Source organism: Mytilus edulis, chromosome 5, assembly GCF_963676685.1.
Source record: "Mytilus edulis chromosome 5, xbMytEdul2.2, whole genome shotgun sequence".
Classification (NCBI taxonomy): Eukaryota; Metazoa; Mollusca; class Bivalvia; order Mytilida; family Mytilidae; genus Mytilus; species Mytilus edulis.
In genome coordinates, this window is record NC_092348.1 from 54947085 (window position 1) to 54969732 (window position 22648).

At 32.1% G+C, this 22648-nt stretch overlaps 1 protein-coding gene across 7 annotated transcripts; it reads left to right on the forward strand.

The window, feature by feature from the left end:
* Positions 1-12: 12 nt before the first annotated feature.
* On the forward strand, positions 13-21442 carry LOC139523955 (zinc finger CCCH domain-containing protein 18-like). Of its 7 annotated transcripts, none has more exons than XR_011664719.1 (19): positions 13-191; positions 1677-3762; positions 4253-4294; positions 4863-5004; positions 5749-5807; positions 6350-6445; positions 6983-7116; positions 7647-7794; positions 8248-8306; positions 8754-8876; positions 9226-9330; positions 9760-9861; positions 10593-10610; positions 11914-12096; positions 12830-13044; positions 14936-15120; positions 18025-18142; positions 18908-20624; positions 20840-21442. XR_011664719.1 is itself a non-coding variant. In XM_071318408.1 (18 exons), exons 2-18 carry the CDS (start codon positions 1696-1698, stop codon positions 19168-19170), a joined length of 4059 nt encoding a protein of 1352 aa, XP_071174509.1. In that variant the 5' UTR covers positions 13-191; positions 1677-1695; the 3' UTR covers positions 19171-21442. The 7 variants fall into 7 exon arrangements, 4 of the variants coding, with proteins under 4 accessions (XP_071174509.1, XP_071174505.1, XP_071174508.1 ...); XR_011664717.1 differs by lacking the exon at positions 10593-10610 and adding an exon at positions 11073-11141; XR_011664718.1 differs by lacking the exons at positions 13-191; positions 10593-10610 and adding exons at positions 402-579; positions 11073-11141 and having other exon boundaries at positions 1611-3762.
* Positions 21443-22648: the final 1206 nt, after the last annotated feature.

A 22648-nucleotide genomic window follows, 5' to 3' on the forward strand; every position in this document is an offset into this window, starting at 1 on the left:
CACTATTCCCACGTGTTCCGGTTGCGTCCAATGAAAATCGCTGAATGGCGACATCAATAGCTAACGAAAATGTGTCTATCTTGAACTAAAAATAAAGAAATAAGCACCTTTTTAAATAAAAGAGCATGAACCCTTCAAGTAAAAGATGAAAAGAAGTAATAATTCTATACAGCTGTAATTTTAGTAATCTGGTAAGTACGCGCAGTCACTGTCCGTTCGTCTCTCGTTTCGGTATAAAAATACAAGAAAATTATATCGTGGTCGATAAACTTGCATGTTGTTAACGGTACAAGCTGTATGATAAAGATATCTTTAATGTGTATTTAAACATTTGTAAAGTTTTGACGAAATTACCCTAAACAACATACGGCACTCGGTAATGACCTTAGATAGGTATATTAGTGAAGGGGAGACAACTTCTGGTGCTTTAAAAACCCATACATGATGAACTATATATATATTTATACTTTTAAAATCTTGCTTTATGTCATTGATAATGAAGAGTGTAACAGAATGAAAAACAATATGTTACAGTAAATATAGTTCAGTGATAACAGAAACCACATTATAAATGTCAGCGTCTGAAAAATCTATGCCTCTCTCTCTACATTTAAACTTTCATTGGTTTGGTCGATACACCTTATCGCTATTTGTCTGCCATTACTGGATATCACAGAGGTTCCCGAAAAAATTTGACGTTGTAAAACAAAATATCTGACGCCACAATGGAAAAGTGATTGTTGTATGCCTCAAAAGTTCAAGCGTCCGGGTCACCGTCAGCCAGGATTAGCAATAAGGTGTATTGCAGATGTCTCATTATCAGTTTGGTCTTAAAACTTAAAAATAAAAATGATACCTAGATTTTGTTAACATGGTAAAATAATTAGGGTATAAAGGTAGGCATATAAGTTTTTTATTTGAAAGTTTTGATTGTTCAACTTGAAACATGTTAAACAAGGCCAGGGAAACAGTTTGACCTTAAAATTAGTGATTGTCAGAATATGTTAAAAAATTCAAGTTATGTAGGGATTAATTATATTTTATTAGTCCTTGGGGAGATTTGAGCATGGTCACAGGCTGGTAAAGTATAAGATAAAAAAATGTGACTTAACTAGACAGAATTTGTGACCAGCTATTCCAAAAAACCACTATTTGAATATATAGACATACATGTACTATGATGGAATATCCTTATGTATAATATCTTTTTTGGGAAATACTCTAGTGGACCAAATCAATAAATCAAGTGAAAAGTAACGACTTTTCTGGATGCCTGATTATTTAAAAGCTTGATACTCAAATAGTGGAGAGTTTTGATTAGCCTTGCATACTATGAGGCTTCTTTGTACGGTGCTTACCAAGGCTTCTTTTTAAGGTGTTTACCAAAAAATTTAGGTAATTTAATTGTTGCATTTAAAGATTTTATTAAGATTCATGTATGCATCACCAATTATTAAAAACATACAGGCACTATGGTGTGCCCTGACTTGAACAAAAACCTTGCTCGATAATAGATTTTTATTTGCATGGAGATTTTTTGTTATTTTTTTTTACCCTATTTGCCAAATAATATAAATGATCATATTTATCAGATGATGGGTGTCAGGAAGCCATAAATCAAATGAAATTTGGACAATTTTGTACCTTATTTTAATGGTTTGCTTTATATTTTTCAGACCTAAAGGTTCATCCTAAATGGAGGTTGATACAAGTCCATCGTCACCACCTGATAAGCAAACTCCTGTTTCACCACAGGCAAAGGATGTCAGCTTACATGATTCACCTAATGATCAACCACAATCAGTAGGACAGGAAGATGGGAACACAGCTGAAGTCACAGGAGACAATGTTGATTTGAATATGCCATCATCTCCAAGTTCTAATTCTAAAGAAGACCATTTAAATGGTTCTCAGCAAGAAGAACAAATGGAATTTGAAGAAAAAGAAAGCAAGTTAGATGAATCACAGGATTATGACATGAAATCTCCAGTTTCAGCTGATATTAGCACAGAAATAAACGCAAGCGTGTCACAATCACAAGCTAGTGAATTAGACATTTGTAATCAAAGTTCAGATATAGACGATAAAATGGATGCTCTGTCAGATTTAAAAGACAGCGACTTTGATACATCACGTGTTACTGACAGTGAAGAGATTAAATCAGAACAGTTGAATGATTCAGTTTATGCAGATGAAAGGGATACAACTCTTGTTGAACAAGACCAGGACTCTGACAATCAATTAGATTTGACAAGTTCACCAGACAAATCTTTTCTTGAATCGGCTAACAATGAGAATTTTGATACCTCAACACAATCACCAAAACTGACTGATGATCAAGAAGTGAAAAATCAGGAGTCCGATAAAAGTTCAGATGAAGAAATGCCAAAAACGATTGATGATCAAGAAGTGAAAAATCAGGAGTCTGATATAAGTTCAGATGAAGAAAATTTTGATAGTAATCAAGAAGAAATGACATCAAGTAACATTGATATTGATATTGAAAATTCACAACCAGAAGATGGGTCAAAAGAAATAACCACTGAAAACATTGACAAGCCAGTTTCTAGCACTAATTTAGGTCAAAGTGATGAATCGGAAGAAAAGTTATCTGAAGAAAATCTCGTCCAAGATGGTGATATTTCAAGTGTTCAAGAACTTAAACAAACTGAAGATATTGATTCACCTGAAAACAGTGATATCGAAAAATCACCTCAAAGAGAAGCTAAACAAAGTCCACAAATGGATTCAGGAAATATGTTAGACCAAGTTTCAGATGATGGGGAATCTCAAGATTTTAAAAACTTTCAATCAAAACAGAATGACATGCTTGGTCCAACCTCTCCAGTTTCAGATGAAAGTGATTTTGAACAAGAAGAAACTTCCCATGGTTTGAAAAAGAGTGAAATTGTAGATGCTGCTTCTCCAGTATCTGATAATACTGACAGTGAACAGGAAGAAGGGCAAGTAACCCAAAGTAGAAATAAAGATTCTGTTTCAGGACCTGCATCCCCAGTATCTGATTCATGTGATACAGAGCAAGCAAAAAGTTCTAAACAAAATATTGACTCTATGTTGGGACCAGCTTCTCCAGTTTCTGATATAAGTGATAAAGAATTAGGGGAAATAACTGAATCAAAGACTATTGAATCTGCATTTGGACCTACTTCCCCTGTGTCTGATTTGAGTGAAGTTAGTGAAAATAAAAAAGTTGATTCTATGATTGGACCTGCTTCTCCAGTTTCTGATGAAAGTGATGGGGAACTGGAAAAAGGGGAAACTAAACTCTCTAAATATGATCTCAGTGGACCTGCTTCCCCTACTTCTGAAGGGGAATTGTCTGCCCCTTCTCCTGTGTCTGAAAATGAAAGTTTTCCCAGTGATAGAGAAAAGGGTCCAAAATCGCCAGATGGCCCAGGGTCACCATCAGAAGATGGAGAAAAGTCACAAAGTAAGGTTCCAAATGGCATTTCTTCATTCAATGATCGACCAGCTCAGCGATTGGAGAAGGAATACAAAGACATATCTGACGATGATTCTTTTAGTGATGAAGAAAAACCACCGAAAGGAATTCTAGTCTCTGAAAAAAGTGCTAAAAATAAACATAGTGAAAAAGTTAGGACTCATATTAGTATAGCTGATGATCATGGGGAATTAGATTACATGGACGAAGATGAGGATGAGGTTGGTAAAGATGATAAAGACAAGTTTGAAGACAGCAAAGATGGTGAAGAAAAGAAAGATCAAAATGAACGAGAGGATGTAAGTAAAGATATATGGTTTCATTTATTGAAAACAACTGGATGTTAATCATACAAAACCAAAAAATGTTCTAATGTTATATAGAAATGTGATTATTATATAAATGTATACGTTTATAGTGTAGCATGCTGTACAGATTACTTTGAATCATTAATTAGATTGTAAAATTACAATACATGCCTTAACACTGATATTTAAAAATGTTAGATTTTACCTACATCATATACATGATATATGATTAAACTACTCATGAAAAAAGATCAAAAGCAAAATTATTAAATTCATTTTAAAGAATATTTCAAACAGACATATTTTAGATTTACATGTAAACACCCCACATCAAAATTGTCTTGGAAATTTTCATTGTTCAAAATATATCTATTTATATGATTATTAGCCATAATTGTTTGCAATATTAATTCACACACATATATATATAAACAATTATATATCAACATTATATTTAAGTTTTACATATATATTATTACAGGGAGAACATGACTCGGACAAGGATGACGGCGAAGTTGAAGATGTAAGTCTGAGTTTGATGTTGTATTTCATTGTACATTGGTATGATTGCCAATGAGACAGCTATCCACTAAAGTTCCAATGAAGTGGATGTAAGCAAAAATTTGCAACTGTATGGCCTTCAACAATGAGAAAAATCCATACTGTCTAGTTAGCTATTTAAGGACCTGACATGAAAAATATGAAACAATTCAAATGAGAAAACTAACTGTCTAATGTTTAAAAAAAAAAGTTTATGCCTGCTTGCATCAGACATGTGAAAAAACATTGCATTAACTGTAATACCGACCTATATTTATCATGTTCATATATAGTACTAGTTTCAATTTTGAAATTTGTTGGTAAAATATGAAAATTACAAATATAAGCAATCTAGAACCATGACAATCATACAATAGATAAATGATGATAAAAATGTAGCCAATATTATGCATTTATTTTTTTAGGAAAAAAAACCTGAAATTATTTGAAGAGATAATCAATTATTTTTTTTAGGGAGATAATTGTCATCAAGTAACTATGCATTTGCAGTTCATTTTGTTAAAGTTCAAGTTGTTTAATGTTTTTAACAGGATGATGATTGTGAAGAGGGAGAAATAAAAGAACCTGGTAGTCGGAAGCCATTTGTTAAACCTACATGTAGATTTTTCATGAGAGGACTGTGTACTTGGGGCAGTAATTGTAGATTTTTGCACCCTGGTGTTAATGACAAAGGTAAATACCATGCTGAAGATGAAAAACACTATTGAGTTATGTGTCTAAGTATGCAGACTACCATCTAATTCTTGTTCTACAAGTCAAGATCTTTTTCTTTTTCTTTTTTTTGTAAACATCAAAAAGGGTCTTTTGTAAGCATATGTGTTTTACTAATTATCATCAACTTGTGAAAAATTCTTATTTTTTTTTTACAAAATAGTATTTATTTTGAATTCTTAGAAGGTTTTGCTGAAAAATTATTTAATGATTAAGTAAGTTGTTTCTAATCTGGTCAGTATTTCTACTGCAGTTGTCAACACAGATAAAACTGATTGACTATTATTAACTTGATATCCATGGGGACATCAGAAACTTGTTTATTAAGAAATCTGCTTTCTCCAAAAATGCATCCTTTTGCACCCATGTTACATTTGTGCCATTAGATTTCAAAATAACTAATTGTTGATTGACAGTGAGACAGCTATCCACTAAAGTTCAAATGAAGTGGATGTAAGCAAAAACTTGCAACTGTATGGCCTTCAACAACGAGAAAAATCCATACTGTATTACATTTGCACCACTTGATTATGATCAAAAGTGATGAAGGTAACAAGGCAATGTGAAGTAACACTGATTGATAAAATTCATGACAATAGTTTACTAAAAGCTCTGTATTTGTGTTTGTACAATTGTTTTTTGACATACCTTTCAGGTACATGTAGATAGATTTTGATAGTTACCATTGCAACATTTTTATTTTAGGGAATTACAGACTGTTTGAAGACCCTGGAGGCAATTCAGGACCTCCACCATGGGAAGAGGTATGGTTTATAACTGTTATCACATTGTCAACATGAAATGCAAATTATTTTAATTTTGGTCTCTTTTTTACATATTTCATTAAAATAAAGTATTCTGAACTAGGCAGTCCTTTAAATATGTCTAAATTTAACACAAGTGTGTTACAAAAATCAATTTATATATTGCCGTAGACCAATGCAATCAATAATATTTATACTGCAGTGCTACCTACACAATCTCTCATCATGTTCATAAATGATGGTTATCCTTTGAAGATAGCTTCTGTCTTGAAGACTCAAATGGAACTGTCTCTTTTTCGTCGAAAAGATCTATCAAAATAATGAAGGGAAAAAATGCTGACTTCAATGTTAGCTGTAACAAATTTAAGTTTTGGTCTAAATACCGAAGATGTATTCTGTTACCATCTCATTTAGAAGTTACAATTTTTGTTCATGACAGAAATTACATTCTTTAGTATAATATATACAGAAGAACCTATTGTACTGTTAAACCATTTAGAAAATATGCATTTATAATGTTATTCTATTCATTTGATTTGTAGATGGAAGAAGAAGACTTGCCTCCACCACCTCCACCCCCACCTAAAGCTGCACCTGTAGAGTCTGCATGGGAGAGAGGATTACGACATGCTAAAGAAGTAAAAACATGTTTTTATGCCCCATTTTTATGCCCCCATTTATTGTCATTATGTTTCCTGGTCTGTGCGTCCGTTCTGTTCATCCGTCTGTCCCGCTTAAGGTTAAAGTTTTTGGTCGAGGTAGTTTTTGATGAAGTTGAATTGCAATCAACTTGAAACTTAGTACACTTGTTCCCTATGATATGATCTTTCTTATTTTGATGTCAAATTAGAGATTTTCCCCCATTTTCACTGTCAACTGAACATAGAAGATTATAGCGCGGATGGGGCATCCGGGTACTGGGGACGCATTCTTGGTTTTTTTCAGTTTTGATTTTATTATAAAATTTATTTTTGTACAGTATTGTCATTCATGCATACATGGACATGAAAATATTTACTTGAATCATCATTTAAGGATTTTTCATATGTTCATACATTTATTTCATATAAAATATTGAAAATGAGAGTTTAATTGAAGAAATAACTGTTTAAAATTTAATTTAATGATTTGTTAAAGATACATATAAACAGTAAGTTAAATATATGTTTTTGCAGCTGAGGAAAAAAGCTCACAAAAGAAAAGAACAAGAACCTGACTTTGAAGAAAAGAAACTGAATTTGTCTGTGGATGAAGAGAGAGAATTCAATAAAGAAAATGACAGACAGAATCCCTTTTATGAAGAACAAGTGTAGGTTCTATTTTATTCCTTCAATACATTTTGAAATTGTTCTTCTTAATATGAGGGTCCTCTGTGGCTGAGTGATCTAAGTAGTTGAAATACTGTTATCACTAGCCAGTCAAGACTGAGGTTGTGAGTTCCAACCTTCACAGGGCAGGTGCACTGGACTTCAATCTTAATTGACTTAGATAGACAGTTTTTTTGCAAAAGGTGAGTGGTTGTCTCCGGCACTCTGTCTTTCTCCATCATTAAAAATTCCGCCACCATTAAAAACTGACTTCGAAGAAATAGGGTTGAAAGTGGTGTTAAACATCTATCAATCAATCTTCTCAATATGTCAGCATATGTATTATCTTTGAGTCGGATGCTCATAAACTTGATGCCTGCCTTTAAAATATCTTTTAGCTATAAAGCTGATCAAATATTTGTCTTTCACGTCTATTTCTTGCTTCCTTATCCTACATTCCTCAAAAATATATGCCGCTTGACTTCAAATGTACAACAACCATTTAGTCTGTTTTCACCTTAATATATTATAGTTATGATGACGAATATTATGATAAAGTGCCATTACATCGTACGCCAGTGGAGCAGCCACCAAATATGTGGCATCCAGCACAGTATGAAAATTTTGAAGTGCGATGGAACAGGGAACCAGAATGGATGCCTCCTCCCTATATGCCTAGAGTAAGTTTTAACGTATTCAAATACATTTCAACACTTGACGGTCAGTAGTCTTACGTGTCTTATAGGAATGCAATTATCAAATACTGTGGATTCGTGGGATATCATTTTTCATGGATTTTGTTAGAACAGTAGTACTACGAAAAGAAATGTTCAATAAATGACAAATTTTAAATAGGCTTGTATGCAGACGTCAGCAAAACCACGAAATAAAATATCTGCGAATGAAGTTTTCATTAATTCACACAAATTGGTACCCACGAAAATAGATGAATCCACCGTACTACATTGAATTTTAAAAGGTTTGGATCCTTGATTCGCCATTCTGATATTTAACAACTGGCCACCAAAAACTGAATGGCCCATGATAAAGTCATGATTGATAATAGAAAACAAACAAACCTTTATTAATTTTGCTATAAATCTATCTTACAATTTTGAAATTGTATTTTGCAGGAAAGAGAACATTTTGATTATCCTGCTCCTCGTCATTATTCACCGCCACATATTCATAGGTAAGACTTTGTTTTGTGTCAGGAATTGATGAAGGTAAGCAGAAGTCCAGAGGTAGAATGGATTACTTTATTTTGTCTGATAGTGTGGGTATTGCCAACCAAACACTTAAAATTCTACTATTCAAAAAAAATAAAATTGGGAGCATCAGTAGTATGTTCTCACCAGTGAAATTTGTCAGAACTGAAGACAATGAGTATTTTAACATCAAGAGTGATATTGAAATAAAAATAATCTACATTAACTACTGGATTTAACAAGCTGACAAGTGCTTTTATACAATTAAGTCCCATGTTTTAAATTTTTATTTAATAAGCTGATATTTGATGGTAATACACACAGCAGTTATAAAAAATGAAAAATACTCATGTATTTTATGTCTTGATTAATTTTTGTCCATGTTTAAAATATGTTCACTTATTCTTTTAACTATTAATCTTTTTATGTAGATATGAAAAAAGAAGAGAAATTGATCGACGGAAAGATTATCCAGAAGAAAGAGTCAATAATCAACCACAACAAACGTTTAATAGACCCAGAGCTGCTGATCATTGGCAGGATCCATGGCAACGGTATTTATAATGTTATTGATAAAATTTTACCTGTTTATTATTTGATTCTGTTTTTTTTTTTTTACCATTTCCCTTGCAGCAATAGGTTTTGTGTGATTAAAAGCCATTCTTATTTAAAGGAAAAATAATCATCAATTGTAATTACAAAAGTGATATTGAGTTTTATAACAATGTCTGTGCTTTAACTTTTCAATGTGAGAAAATTTGTTTGGTTCTTATATTAGCTTAGCTGATAACATATTTGATCATTTTGAGAAGATAAAAAAAAAAAATGATAAATATGTATAAATTAAGATGATTTTGCTGCATTTCATACTTATTAACTGAAAACTACATACTTTCTTTTCAGGTCAAAATCTCCCAAAAATAATAAAGGCAGAAGTTCACGAAGTCATTCCAGAGCTCGACGGAAGAATCGTCGTTCACATAGTTATTCATCCTCATTTTCATCCAGGTAATCTTTTGCTTTTCAAGAGAAAATAGAAAAACAGGAAGTTTGTTGATATAGTATTTGGGAAAATATTAGTTAACAGACAATTCTCTACTTCAGGTCTGTAACCAGACACTAAAGGTTTTACTGTAAGGGTGGATACTTTCAGGCAACATCAGATAATACATTAAACATCAATGTAGTTTGGTTTCTTCAAGCTAATCAAATTTATCAAAACAATAACATTTTTTGTGTAATGTATATGAATCTTGTATCTGATCTAAATATATCAGTGGTAATATTTACAATTGGAGTTATCTTCCTTTATCTATAGTTTAAGTCCTTCAGATGCTTATAAATACAATGAAATTTTTATTTTAAGTTTCCACTGGAAAACTAATGCAATCATAACCCTTAAGTGTTCACAAGTACTTTGATTTTCTTTTTGAACAGTTCATTCTCAGGGTCTTCACGTTCTGGTTCACGGTCTTCATCATACAGTCGTTCATACAGCAGAAGTTCATCAGGCAGTCGTTCATCATCAGCTAGTTCAAAGTAAGTACACCGGTTTATTTTTAGTGAAAGTTATTTTTATTGTTGATAAATTACCAATCATGTGACATTGAAAACCCAAAACTTTTCTTGAAAACTATTAAAGAGAACAACACCATATTTGGTCAGCAACTTGACATTGATGAGTTGTAATGTGTGTGCATTGATCTGATCTAATTTCTCTTGCTGATACTTTAAACTTTGAATGGACTTGAAAATCCTTCTTCACGCCACTTTTCTCATGAACTGCTAAACAGAATGATAGAATTGAGAATGGAAATAGGGAATGTGTCAAAGAGCAGAAGACAGCCTACCACCAATGGGTCTTCAACACAGCAAGAAAATCTCTCACCCAGGGGCATGCTTCAGCTGGCCACTAAAAATATCATGTGTTCTAGTTTAGTGATAATGAACGTCATACCAGACTCCAAAACATATGAATGAACTAAAATTAAAAACCCTACAAGACTAACAAAGGCCAGAGGCTCCTAACCCTATGTTTGGTAAGCAGCTCAACAGCGATGAGTTGTTACCCATGTGCTTACGGGCAACACCTGCTTCCATTGAATTTATCAAGACAAAGTCTGTCGTATACAAAGTGAACAAATTTATAAGATTATACCAGTCTTTAAAATAAGGAAATCTTTTAGGTTACGTTTTATATCAGGAAAACGCTTTCATATGTGTAAAAACAGAATTATGAATGTCTTCTAAATTATTGCTGTGTATTTTAGACGTATGAGATTTCTCAGGTAAAAGATATTTTCAAGTTGGACATTCCTTGCATGAAAGTGTCCCAAATATGAATACAGGCGTTTTTTACACTTCCATCAACCTTATGAATGGAGATTTTGCATGTTGGTATTGGGTATTCTTATATATGGTTTGATGGGCTGCTTACATTATGCATTAGTCCTTACTGAAAACTAGACAGAATTGTCAGTGTTTCTTGCTGTGTTGAAGACCCATTGGTGGTAGGCTGTCTTCTGCTCTTTGACACATTCTCAGGGTCATTCATAGTGTTTAAAAAAACAGCAGAAAAAAATTAGTATTGCAGACAGGTTCAAGCTTTATTTATCTCATTAATCATAGTAGATAAAATGAAAATGTATAGAAATATTTATTTTTGATTATTGCCTATTACACAATCTGTTTGAAGGACTTAAATCTCATTATTTGAACTGTGAAGTTGTATGTACATGTATCTTATTCAGAAATTCAAGATCACCATCCAAGAGCCCAGTAAAAAGACGTAATGTTCCTAAGAAACCTCCAAAGTCTGGGTATGAAAAATTTAGTGCTAAAATTACCTATTTCATTACTATAAAAATCACAGAAACATACTTCTTATAATTCTTTGTCTGTAAATCTTGATATATTGATAGATAAGACTCTTTTTGAGGTACTAAAGGGAGAGTTTGTATACATGAGATTAGAAGGAACATGCCCAGATATAAATATCTATATTACTGTAGATATATCAAACTATTCATACTGTGATGACTTTTAAGTAGATACTATACTAAATTCTTAGATTCTTTGGTGGCAGTATTATAGTTTGCTTGCATGAAGGGAGATAGGTTTTTAGCCCCAATTTTTAGCAGAGTATAATAAAACTGTTGGTGATGGACCAGAACACAGTTGCTGACGGTTTAATACTCAGACCAAATAAAAAACAACAGCAGAGGGTCACCAACAGGTCTTCAATGTAGATGTATTTATCAGATGTCAGAATGCGAGTTCTTATTATTGTGATACAAACCCAGTCGCATTATTTGCATTAATAAGAAGCTGACAATAATTTTTGAATTTACAGTAATAAATTTTTTGACATCACAAATCAAAGATGATTATTTAGATAATCAGTAAAATATTGAAATGGGTCTTTATATACTTGAACTTGATTTTGATGTGTTTTAATTAATAACACTTTAATGATGTAAATTTTTCAAATGGTTCCCATAAATAACAAGTTAATGATCTAAATGAATATCAATCTGAAACAACACTGTATGTAAGAAGAAAAATGATAAGAAGTGTGTATTTTCTATTCAGACCAGATGCTACTAAAACTGCAGGTCAGAAGTCAAAAGCACCGAAGAGTCCAACAAAAAGACGATCCAGTGCACAGGCAACGTCTCCTAAGAAACAACCCTCGGGAGCTGGCCCTCCTTTGCAACCTTTACCCCCAGGAGGACGGGGGAGAGGCAGAGACAGAAATGTTCCTAAGCCTGCAGGGTAAATACATTAGTTTTGTTCAAATGAAATAGTCAATCAACAATGTTGTCACTTTTCTTGGGTCTGTTCCATTTAAACATGCATGATACCAAGGGAAGGCACTTTCAAAATGAGGTTACTGCCCTTGGATAGAAATTAATAATTTCCCTCACATTTTTTTCCCGCAACACATTGAGGAGGACTTAGGAGTACTGAGCGCTTTGAAAGCTTTCTCACATGTACAATTCATACCAGATTTTTATAAAAACTTATATTGTAGGTTTATATCAGCAATTTTTCTAACGAATTATAAAATCAGTGTTGATCAACTATTTTTGAAAGAGTAATGCCCTTTTCAAACATTAATTATATTAAAAAAATTGATTGTTAGTGCTCTCACATGTACAAGTCTTGCCAGATTTGTATGAAACTTATATTGAAGCTTAGTATATCAGCAATGTATTGTAGTTGTGTAGGTAGTTAAGTTAATTGTTATAAAAAATGATAATGATAGTGTTTAAAACAATTGTCAGCGAATTAACTTGAGGCTAGAAAGGTGCCACCAGTGGTACCATTGATAATGTGGCAGTTCCCTTTCATCCCCAACCACACATACAAAAAGATTAAAAAGTCCATAATAACATAAATTTAGTACATTAGATTGGACTTTTTCTCAAAATTCTTTATGCCAATCAGTGAACATGGAAAGTTTCATGACACTGGACATCAAAAACAAACTTTTTTATTTATACAGGAGAGGAAAAGGTAGAAAAAGGAGTTCAAGTGGAAGCAGTTACTCAAGAAGTCACTCATCAGGGTCATCTTCATCCCGATCATCTAGTGCTAGTAGTATATCATCGGGAAGTAGTCATTCAACAAGTACCTCTAGTGGTAGTGCCGACTCTGAACATTTATACAGAGGAGTTGGAGGTCGTGGCAGTTCTCCATCACCTTCTCCCAAGAAAAAACGTAAGTCACAAGGAAGAATATGTTAATAGAGACAAGTTTTTGGTTGAGTTAAAAGCCAAGCAGTTTCATACTGGTTTACTGCTTGATGATAGTCAAAATTCTTTTATTTTTAGAGGGATTCTTTTGAAATTTTTATTCAGAAATTTTCAAAGAAATTGCATTGTAAACCATTTCATCCCTACATTTCTCTAATTTTTGTTGCATTCTTGATTTGCAAGGGATTTTTCAATAAAATGCCCCCCAAAAAAATGCTTTAAAGTATTAAAGCGGGAAAGAAACAAATATTTCAACATATAAATTAAAGTCAGATATTCTTACGAAAATCCTTTTCATATTGAATACAAATTTAGACATTTCGTATTCAAATTGTTTCAACTGAAGACTAAGCAGGCTTCATTATAGAGTAAATAAAGTGTCATTATGAAGGAAATGGTCAAGTAATAATGAAAAAAGTTGTTTTTTAAACCCAGAAAAATATGTTTGAGTTATTGCTCTTGGACAGATAAGATGTGTGCCTTTATATTATATTATTGAGATAGTTTATTTCTTAGATATTTGTAAAAATGAATACATAACTGATACAGTTATTAAATGATTTAATATTGACTGGGAAGTTCAATTTTAATTTTACCTATTTAAACATTGATACGGTATTAAAACAGGGCTTCCAAAAAATATTTGAGCCAGCCGGACATTTTATATCTGATCCCGATTTTAATCCCTTAAACTAAGTCACAAAAGGCAATTTAAATAAATTATAGTAATCTGAGATGGCCATCCCAATGATTGACATTAGATTAAAAAAAACGTTATTAAACTTTACTTTGATATGAATTTGATGTTCTGATGTAAACTGTTAAATTGACAGTGTGAAGTGTGCACATCAGCGTGCTCATATCTGCCTTAGACTTTTTATTTGTGCAAAATGATGTTGTCAAAAACTTTACTTTCGTTTTTAAACCGGATGTTGACATGACAATGGTAAAACATGGACCATATACAGATACGTAATATCCGTGTACGTTTTTAAAGCATGACTGAGTGAAGAAGCTCTTTCCACATTATTTCTTGAACAAAATACGTCAATTGAACTTAAGATACAGGTTTCAATGATGATTTTAGTATTTTTGAAGAAATGTAGGATGCATAATTAAACTTCCCACCTGTGCACATGCGCACATGTGTTCTAGTTCATACTACGTAGTTCTGACGATTTTTCATTTAAAACCTTTTAAAATTTTTCATTAAATCATGTTTATAAATGTATTTCTTATAATTTTAATCTTTTAGACTAAATCAATTAAATACAAACAGCTGAAATGTTAAAAAATGATTCTTAATAGACCGATCAATTTATACGATGTCCGGTACTGAAAATAGTTTACCTGTCACCTGAACAGGTAGATTTCAGGGTTCACCGATTTCAGCTGTCCAACAACTAATTAGCCTTGATTAAAATTAGAAAATATTGAAGTAGGGGTTGTTTTGATAGTAATTAATCATCATGTCACTTTTATGACCGGAAATGTGTGGCTGTTAAAGTCAAAATATTGGGTCAGAAAGATCGTGAATTATATAAATTATGTAAAAATGACCGAAAAAGCCATGATATCTAAAAAGTAAAAGACCGTTTCATGCTTTTCCCAACCGGACTTTTACCGGACATTATACAATTGTCCGGAATATATGACCGTTTTGGAAGCCTTGTATTAAAACCATATTTTTCAGGACTTTCATTTGAGCAATGTTAGTTCCAAAACCTGATATTTGTTGAAATAAAAAAGAATTAATGACTTGTGAAATAAATGGTTAACACATATATGAAGTAGGTTGTAAAATTTCAAAATGATGCAATGATTTATTTTTCATATTTTTGTTGTTGCAATTTTAGCCATTAAAAAGAAAAAAGCTGCACCTGCTGGCAACAAGAATAAATCACAAAGAGTATCAAGACAAAGTAGTCGGGGAGATGGTAAAGGTCCTCAAGGTCCTGGATTAACCAGCAAGGCTAAAGATATGTTAAAGGTCACAGGTCAAAAGCCAAATATTAAACTTACACTTCTAGGCAATAAAAAGGTGAGATATTAAAGGAAATACTGATGACAACAAATCTTTATACATGAATAGACAGGGTTTCCCCTGGGTCAATTATTTTTTTCGCCACCTCTTTCGCCAAAACAATATATTTTTCGCCACTTTATTATTTTTTTCGCCAAGTAACATAAATATATTTTTCGTTTAAAATTTACCTTTTATCTACCCCCCCCCCCCCCCCCCCCTTTCCCCTTAAATAAGAAGATTTTGCCCCATTGTTATTATGACTATTCTCTCAAACTCATTTTAGAATCTACATTTTAATGAATAAACACTAAACATTTACTTTAAAACAACAGAATTTTTTTTAACCTAAAAGGGAAAAATATTCATTGTGTTTTAAACAACTTTCCTAAAGAGGGGCCCACTATACTTTAATAATAAAGAAGATATAAGTCCTGGAATATAACAAGATTAACGGACATGTGTTGGTCATTTTATACTAAGAAGTGTTTTTTACAACAAAACAAAAGCTTTTATCATATGAAATTGAGGCCTCATTTCATTTGTAGTCAGTACATTAAAGGGTTACTCTCATTCGAGGGGTTGTTTCAACCTTTTGGATAGATTTCTTCATAACGACAGTTTTCTTTCATTGACCATCGTTATGAAAAAGTTGAGACGTAAAACTATGCTTGAAACACGTGTGTCACTCAAACGACTTTAAAGTAGTCTCCCTAATCAATTACGTATATTAAAGTCAAAGGATAATTAAAGTTTTAAATCAGAGATTTTTCTTGCTTTTGAACATTTTTCGTCCCAACATCTTTCTTTTCTGAACTATTTTTAAGAGGAGAGGAGACGTCAAAAGTTTGCTCCAAACACGTGCGTCGCAAAGTGGTAAATAAATTCTGTATGTGACATTTAGTGGAAGCCATTTAACCATATCATTTTGTCAAACAATTCAATCAACACCTTTATTAATTAATCTTTTTTTGTCGATAGCTATAAAATGCAATCAGCTGATTATTGATTTTCTGTCAAAATCTTAATAAGGTCAAGATATATTCCGAGTATTGTCTGATCAGGTAAAGTCCGAGAAACTCAAAAAAAGTAAATAAACAAGATGGAGGAAAATGAATCGTTGTATATATTTTTATCGCCAAATTCTTTCGCAAATGACGAATTTTTATCGCCACAATTATTATTTTTTCGCAAATTGCGAAAATGGCGACCGCCAGCGGAAACCCTGTGAATAGATAAGGTTCAAAATGAGTGACTCTTCACTATTTTGTGATCTGCTAAATTTTGCAAAAAAAGAACATTTCTGTTGGAATGTTTTAAGAAATCAGTACTACTATCTACATGTGAACTTTTTATACGACCGCAAAAATTAAAAAAAAATTGGTTGTATATTGGTATCACGTCGTCGTCAGCACCGTCTTTCTGGATAATAACTTTTGAATAAGCAAAAAGAAATCAAAAAATTTTAACACAATGTTTATACCACAAAAGGAAGCTTGGGATTGATTTTTGGGGTTATGGTCCCAAAGGTTTAGGAATTAAGGGCCCAAAGGAGCCAAAAACAGCTTTTATCTAGTTTCTGGACAAAAAGTTGTGTATTAGTATTTCAATTGTTCTGATTTTGTACCACAATGTTTGATACCATAAGTAGAAGGTTGGGATTTATTTTAAGGGGTTATTGGGCAAACAGTCTAGGAATTAAGGGCCAAAAAGGTGCCAAAAACAAGCATAACTGTATGGATCTCTCTGACATTGAACCACAAGTTTCCATTTAACACAAGGAAGGCTGGGAATCAGTTTGGGGTTAATTTTTCCCTAATATGTAGGAATAAGGGGCCAAAAAGAAGCATTTTTCTAGTTTACAGACAATAACTTGTGTTGAAGTGTATGGATCTCTATAGTTTTTTATAAGAAGGTTCAATACCACTAAAGGAAGGTTGTGATTGATTTTGGGGGTTATGGTCTCAATAGTTCAGGAATTAGGGACCAAAAAGGGGGCCCAAAATAATAATTTTTGTAGTTTTCAAACAATAACTTATGTTTGGGTATGAATCTCTCTGAAATTAAACCACAAGTTTCCACACCATGAAGGGATGGTCAGTATTGACTTTGGGGGTTTATGGCTCAAAATGTTTCGGAATTAGAGTCGAAAAAGGTGAAAAACTAGGTATTTCTTGTCAATGGTCAATTAGGACAATTTAAAAGCAGTGTAATGGAGGTATTTCTAAAACATTTAACATACAATGTTGGGTATTTACCTCTCTTACACTACTTGTATATTATGTATAAAAAATGTCTGGTTTTAGACTTATTGCAAAAAAAAGGAGGGGTGGTAGTTGTTTTCAATTTTTTTTCTTCAAAATTCTCAAATTCAAAATTTTTTAAAAAGTTAAAAGAAGAAATCTTTAATTGCACAATATTGCGCAATAGATTTGTAAAATCTTGACATTTGTTTTGTGTCAGAAACTCATATTATGTCAAAAATTTGATCGCAATCCAAATTCAGAGCTGTATCAAACTTGAATGTTGTGTCCATACTTGCCCCAACTGTTCAGGGTTCGACTTCTGCGGTTGTATAAAGCTGCACCCTGCAGAGCACCTGGTTTTAATTTTGGAAATACCATCTATGTAGTAGTTAAAGTTATGATTGTTTACGGAATTTATTTTAAAAGTAATACTAGAGACTTATTTTCCAATTTGACGAGAGAGAATGAACTGTACTTGCTATGAAGGAACAGAAACATAATTAAAAAGAAAATATGCAGGCTTTTTTAGGGATAATTTGTGGCAACTTATGTTTTTTACTGACATTTTAATTGAATTTAACAAATGCTTTAAAGAAAAAAACCTTTATGATAAAATTTATTTCTGGTAAAGCTTTTATTATTTGAAAAAAAATAATTATTTTGATTTTGTTTGTAGGCTAGTGATAAACCATCAGAGTCTGGTCCAACAGGGAAGAAACGTCCAGCAGATAGCAAAGCAGGACCTCCTGCCAAAAGACAAGCAGTCAACAAACCTCCTCCTGAACCGGTTCAAAGTAAGGTTTCTTCATTAAATTTCCATTGTTTTGAGAAATTGAGCTTTAAACAGATCTTTTGGTTAAATAAAAACAATTCAAATGTTTTGATTTCAATTTAAAACAACTAAATTGTAAGATATAGTATGTAGTAAATTCATGTGAAATCTCCTTTTTTTCTTGAGGATACTTTCATATTGTACTGTGGCATAATTACTGCTAGATGTTGCAAATATATGTTCAGGGTAGATAATTTAGAGATAATAATCAATTTCATAAAAAGAATAGTAACACTCTTTCCATTGCTAATCAATGCTATTGTTTATTTACAATGTGAATTAAAAGCAATGGGGTACTGTAAAGATGTAACATCTAGTATGCATTTATCTTGATGATTTAAGTATCAAATAAGTAGATATTTCTGGTTGCTTTGAAAGGACCAAATTTCAAATCCACAACCTATAATAAAACAGCAAGTTATTCTAAAACAGGAACCTGATGAACCTAGGAACATTATTTTTTTTTTTTCATTTTCATGCTTTTTAACAGGATTTTCTAAGGTGGAAAAAAAATGGTTATTGATTTGGGGATGTACTGCAAGCTTTCAATCAGTGTTCGTACATTAACATGCAAAATACTTTGACGAAATGCATTTCAAACTTATATATGTTGTTTCCTGTGACTAAATGAAGGTCAAGCTCAACTTTCATGTGTATTTGAATTACGTAAAAATAAGTGAAGCTATGATTTGACTGGAAGCTTTATAACATATGCTATTTTTCACAGATGTTGCTCCAAAACCTGTTAAAGTTAAACAAGACAAACAGAAATCACCTGTTGTTGCCAGTAAACCAGTGCCGGCACCCATTCCTAAGGCAGCTCCTCCAAAGCCAGCAGTATCTCCAACAAAGGCACCAGTAAAACCGCCACTTGCACAACCTGCTGCACCAAAGGAGAAAAAGAGCACGCTTAATCGAAGAGAGGAACTGTTAAAACAATTGAAAGCTGTAGAAGATGCTATAGCCAGAAAACGCTCAAAGATGCAATAGTCATGTATTTTTAATTTAGTATTATTTAATTTTGTAGCTTTATGTAAAAAATTGATGCGATTAAATTAAGTGCATTTAATTATTATTTTATTGTGTTCTGAAAGGTATGAGAGTAAACTTGTAGAGATTTTTTAATATGATGAATGTATTAAATGGTAAACTCTATATTGATCATGTAAATGTTTGAATGATTTAAAAAACATATTTTTACATTACAGTACAAAACATTAGGTTTTATAAAACATGTGTCTTAAAAACATCCATCATCAAATAGTTAGTTCCATTGTTAAACTCATAAAAAATTTGGAGCATTTTTAACCATTTATCTTTTATATTCTGGTCTAATTTATAATACAAAGTTTCCAGTTTTCATTTGTAAAAAGGGGGTAAGGGGTGGATCAAATTTAATTGAGAAAAAAATGGAGCTGACACCATTTCTTTAAAGATATTTTGTTTTTGATGTATTTAGTGCTTTTGAATGATATGATAGAGATACTTCAGTTTGTAAATATTTTTTCACTATCATTGTGATAAAAAGATTTTTATCTTGTAAATATGTACAGCAAAATAAGGAGTGATTTGTAATATTATACATGTATGAAGAAATGAATGAAGTACTACCTAATATTTTTTACCTGGTTCCCAAGAATGCAGTCACTGCTGTGTTACAGTTATCCATGGTTAATGACTGCATTTAGAGTTAGTTATAATTTTATGATGAAAAAACAGTTAGCTTGATGTATTGTATAGTACATTAGATAATATGTAAGAAACATGCAATTTTTGAAACTTATTAGACACAGTCAAAGGCTATATGTATTTTTCGCTCTCCTGTTTATGTTGAGTAGCTTTCTCATTCATATATACCCCTTAATCTTCTTTTATTTATAAGTATTCATAGTTATTTTATGCAATAGGATGTATTGGATATCAGCAAATATTTGAAATCTGTTTAAATTATTTTTTTAAAGTATTTTACTGCAAGTATTTGAGTTATCTCCCTTTAGTTAACTGTTTACTGTGCATTCTACAAAATTAATATCTCATATCAATGCAAATTATTTTAAACATCAGCAATGAAGTAGTAAAAGGTTGTTAAAATTATCTTAATTAAAATAGGTGCAAATTCATTGTAAACAAAAAATCTACTGAAAACAACTGTCATCTCAATAAAGGCTGTAGGAACTGCAAAGTATTTGTGCAGGCTAAAATGCTTTTGAAAAATACCTCATCCTTCCATAGACTTTACTGTTATATTCAAAAATATATACAATAAGAATATGTAGTCTAAATCCATCTCATGGTGTTTCTATTGTGGGTTACTTAAAGATTAAAATGAATCACAGTTTATATTGGTAACATTTCAACTTTCTTTAGGCTTGTATACAAACTTTTGCAAAATCACAAAATCAGATATCAATTTTTTTCCACAATCCTTGAAAATTAATACCCAAGTAAATCCACAGCTATATCCTTGTTGCATTTTTGATAACATGTTGCATTTTGGGTGAAACAAAAATGCCCAAAAAAAATGCAAGTTATCAATTTCTTTTCTTGACGATAACATGAATATTGCCAGACAGGTTGCAAATTTACCCCCCCCCCCCCCACTTTTGCATGTGAATAAAAGGTAATATGGGTGAAATGTATTATTCCAGTTCAACAACAGCTGGCTATCCAAAATATGGAACATTTTATTTACACCACATCATCAAGTATGTTCATCCAATGTAGCATAACATAGGTTCATTTAGATTCTATCATTTTAATAATTCACATTACATGTATTACATCCAAATATAGGGGGAGGACTTTATCAGCTTAATCTTCATCAGAAAATTTCTCAGTTTAGAAAATAAATAGTGAAGAAAATCTGGACATAAAATATTATGCTTAAAATGTGTTCCATTATTGTTTTCCCCTTTTTAAACATCTTCAAACAAAAATACTGGGTGCTTATTTCTAAGTGACTGACAGAAAAATCCCAACCAGGTATTAAGATTAAACAGCTGCTGTTGGTAATCCTGTTATCTTTTAGTGCAAGTTTTATCATTAACAAAAAACAAAATAAGAAACTTGAAGATAGTATAAACCGTGGGTTATACAGTGGTATTCAATAGTGACTTGTAAGCAGAAACCATTTTTATTGTACATTACAATCTTTATAAATAAAATTGTTTTGTAATATGATTACAAGAGTACAATATAAGAAATTGTATGTTGTAGTCAAAATTTATGAATGATTGTAAAACAATAAATTCTCAAAATATAACTTTGTCTTACTGTATCTGTATTTTTTGCCTCGTGAGTAGTGACAAAAGTAGAAGGCAAGACAGGGATTACCACAATAAGGGCGTTAACCACTTTAATAAGGCTTTATATCTTAGAAGGAAAAAAACTGATGTGTCTTGCCTTGTATACAGATACCTTATGATAAAAAGTTTCGGTCTGCTATTTCTTTACTTCATTTCCATGGTAAAAGATTGTTGAAAAAACCTTTATATTTCTCTGCCGTAGAGTGTCATTAAGTTTTACCCTTGTCCGTCCGTACGTCCCAGAATAAGATTCCATTCTCTAACTTGAGTTTGCCTCAAACATGATATGAAACTTATTTACAATGCTAATACCATAAAACACAGTCAAGTTTGAATTTTGGTGGCATCACTTTTACCGTTCTAGAGTTATGCCCTTTACAAATAGAAAAATTACTGAATTTTTCATTTTTATACGACCGCAAAATTTGAAAAATTTTTCGTCGTATATTGCTATCACGTTGGCGTCGGCGTCGGCGTCGGCGTCGTCGTCGTCGTCCGGCGTCCGAATACTTTTAGTTTTCGCACTCTAACTTTAGTAAAAGTGAATGGAAATCTATGAAATTTTAACACAAGGTTTATGACCACAAAAGGAAGGTTGGTATTGATTTTGGGAGTTTTGGTCCCAACATTTTAGGAATTAGGGGCCAAAAAGGGCCCAAATAAGCATTTTCTTGGTTTTCGCACTATAACTTTAGTTTAAGTTAATAGAAATCTATGAAATTTTGACACAAAGTTTATGACCACAAAAGAAAGGTTGGGATTGATTTTGGGAGTTTTGGTTCCAACAGTTTAGGAATTATGGGCCAAAAAAGGGCCCAAATAAGCATTATTCTAGGTTTTCGCACAATAACTTTAGTTTAAGTAAATAGAAATCAATGAAATTTAAACACAATGTTTATGACCACAAAAGGAAGGTTGGTATTGATTTTGGGAGTTTTGGTCCTAACAGTTTAGGAATAAGGGGCCCAAAGGGTCCAAAATTGAACTTTGTGTGATTTCATCAAAAATTGAATAATTGGGGTTCTTTGATAGGCCGAATCTAACTATGTATGTAGATTCTTAACTTTTGGTTCCGTTTTCAAATTGGTCTACATTAAGGTCCAAAGGGTCCAAAATTAAACTTAGTTTGATTTTAACAAAAATTGAATCCTTGGGGTTCTTTG

Bases quoted from the DNA above. Each gene is read 5' to 3' on its own strand.
- LOC139523955 (XM_071318404.1), top strand. From the start codon at position 1,696: ATGGAGGTTGATACAAGTCCATCGTCACCACCTGATAAGCAAACTCCT. The intron at 15,121-18,024 runs GTGAGATATTAA...TTTTGTTTGTAG, and splicing joins CACTTCTAGGCAATAAAAAG to GCTAGTGATAAACCATCAGA. The intron at 18,143-18,907 runs GTAAGGTTTCTT...TATTTTTCACAG, and splicing joins TCCTCCTGAACCGGTTCAAA to ATGTTGCTCCAAAACCTGTT.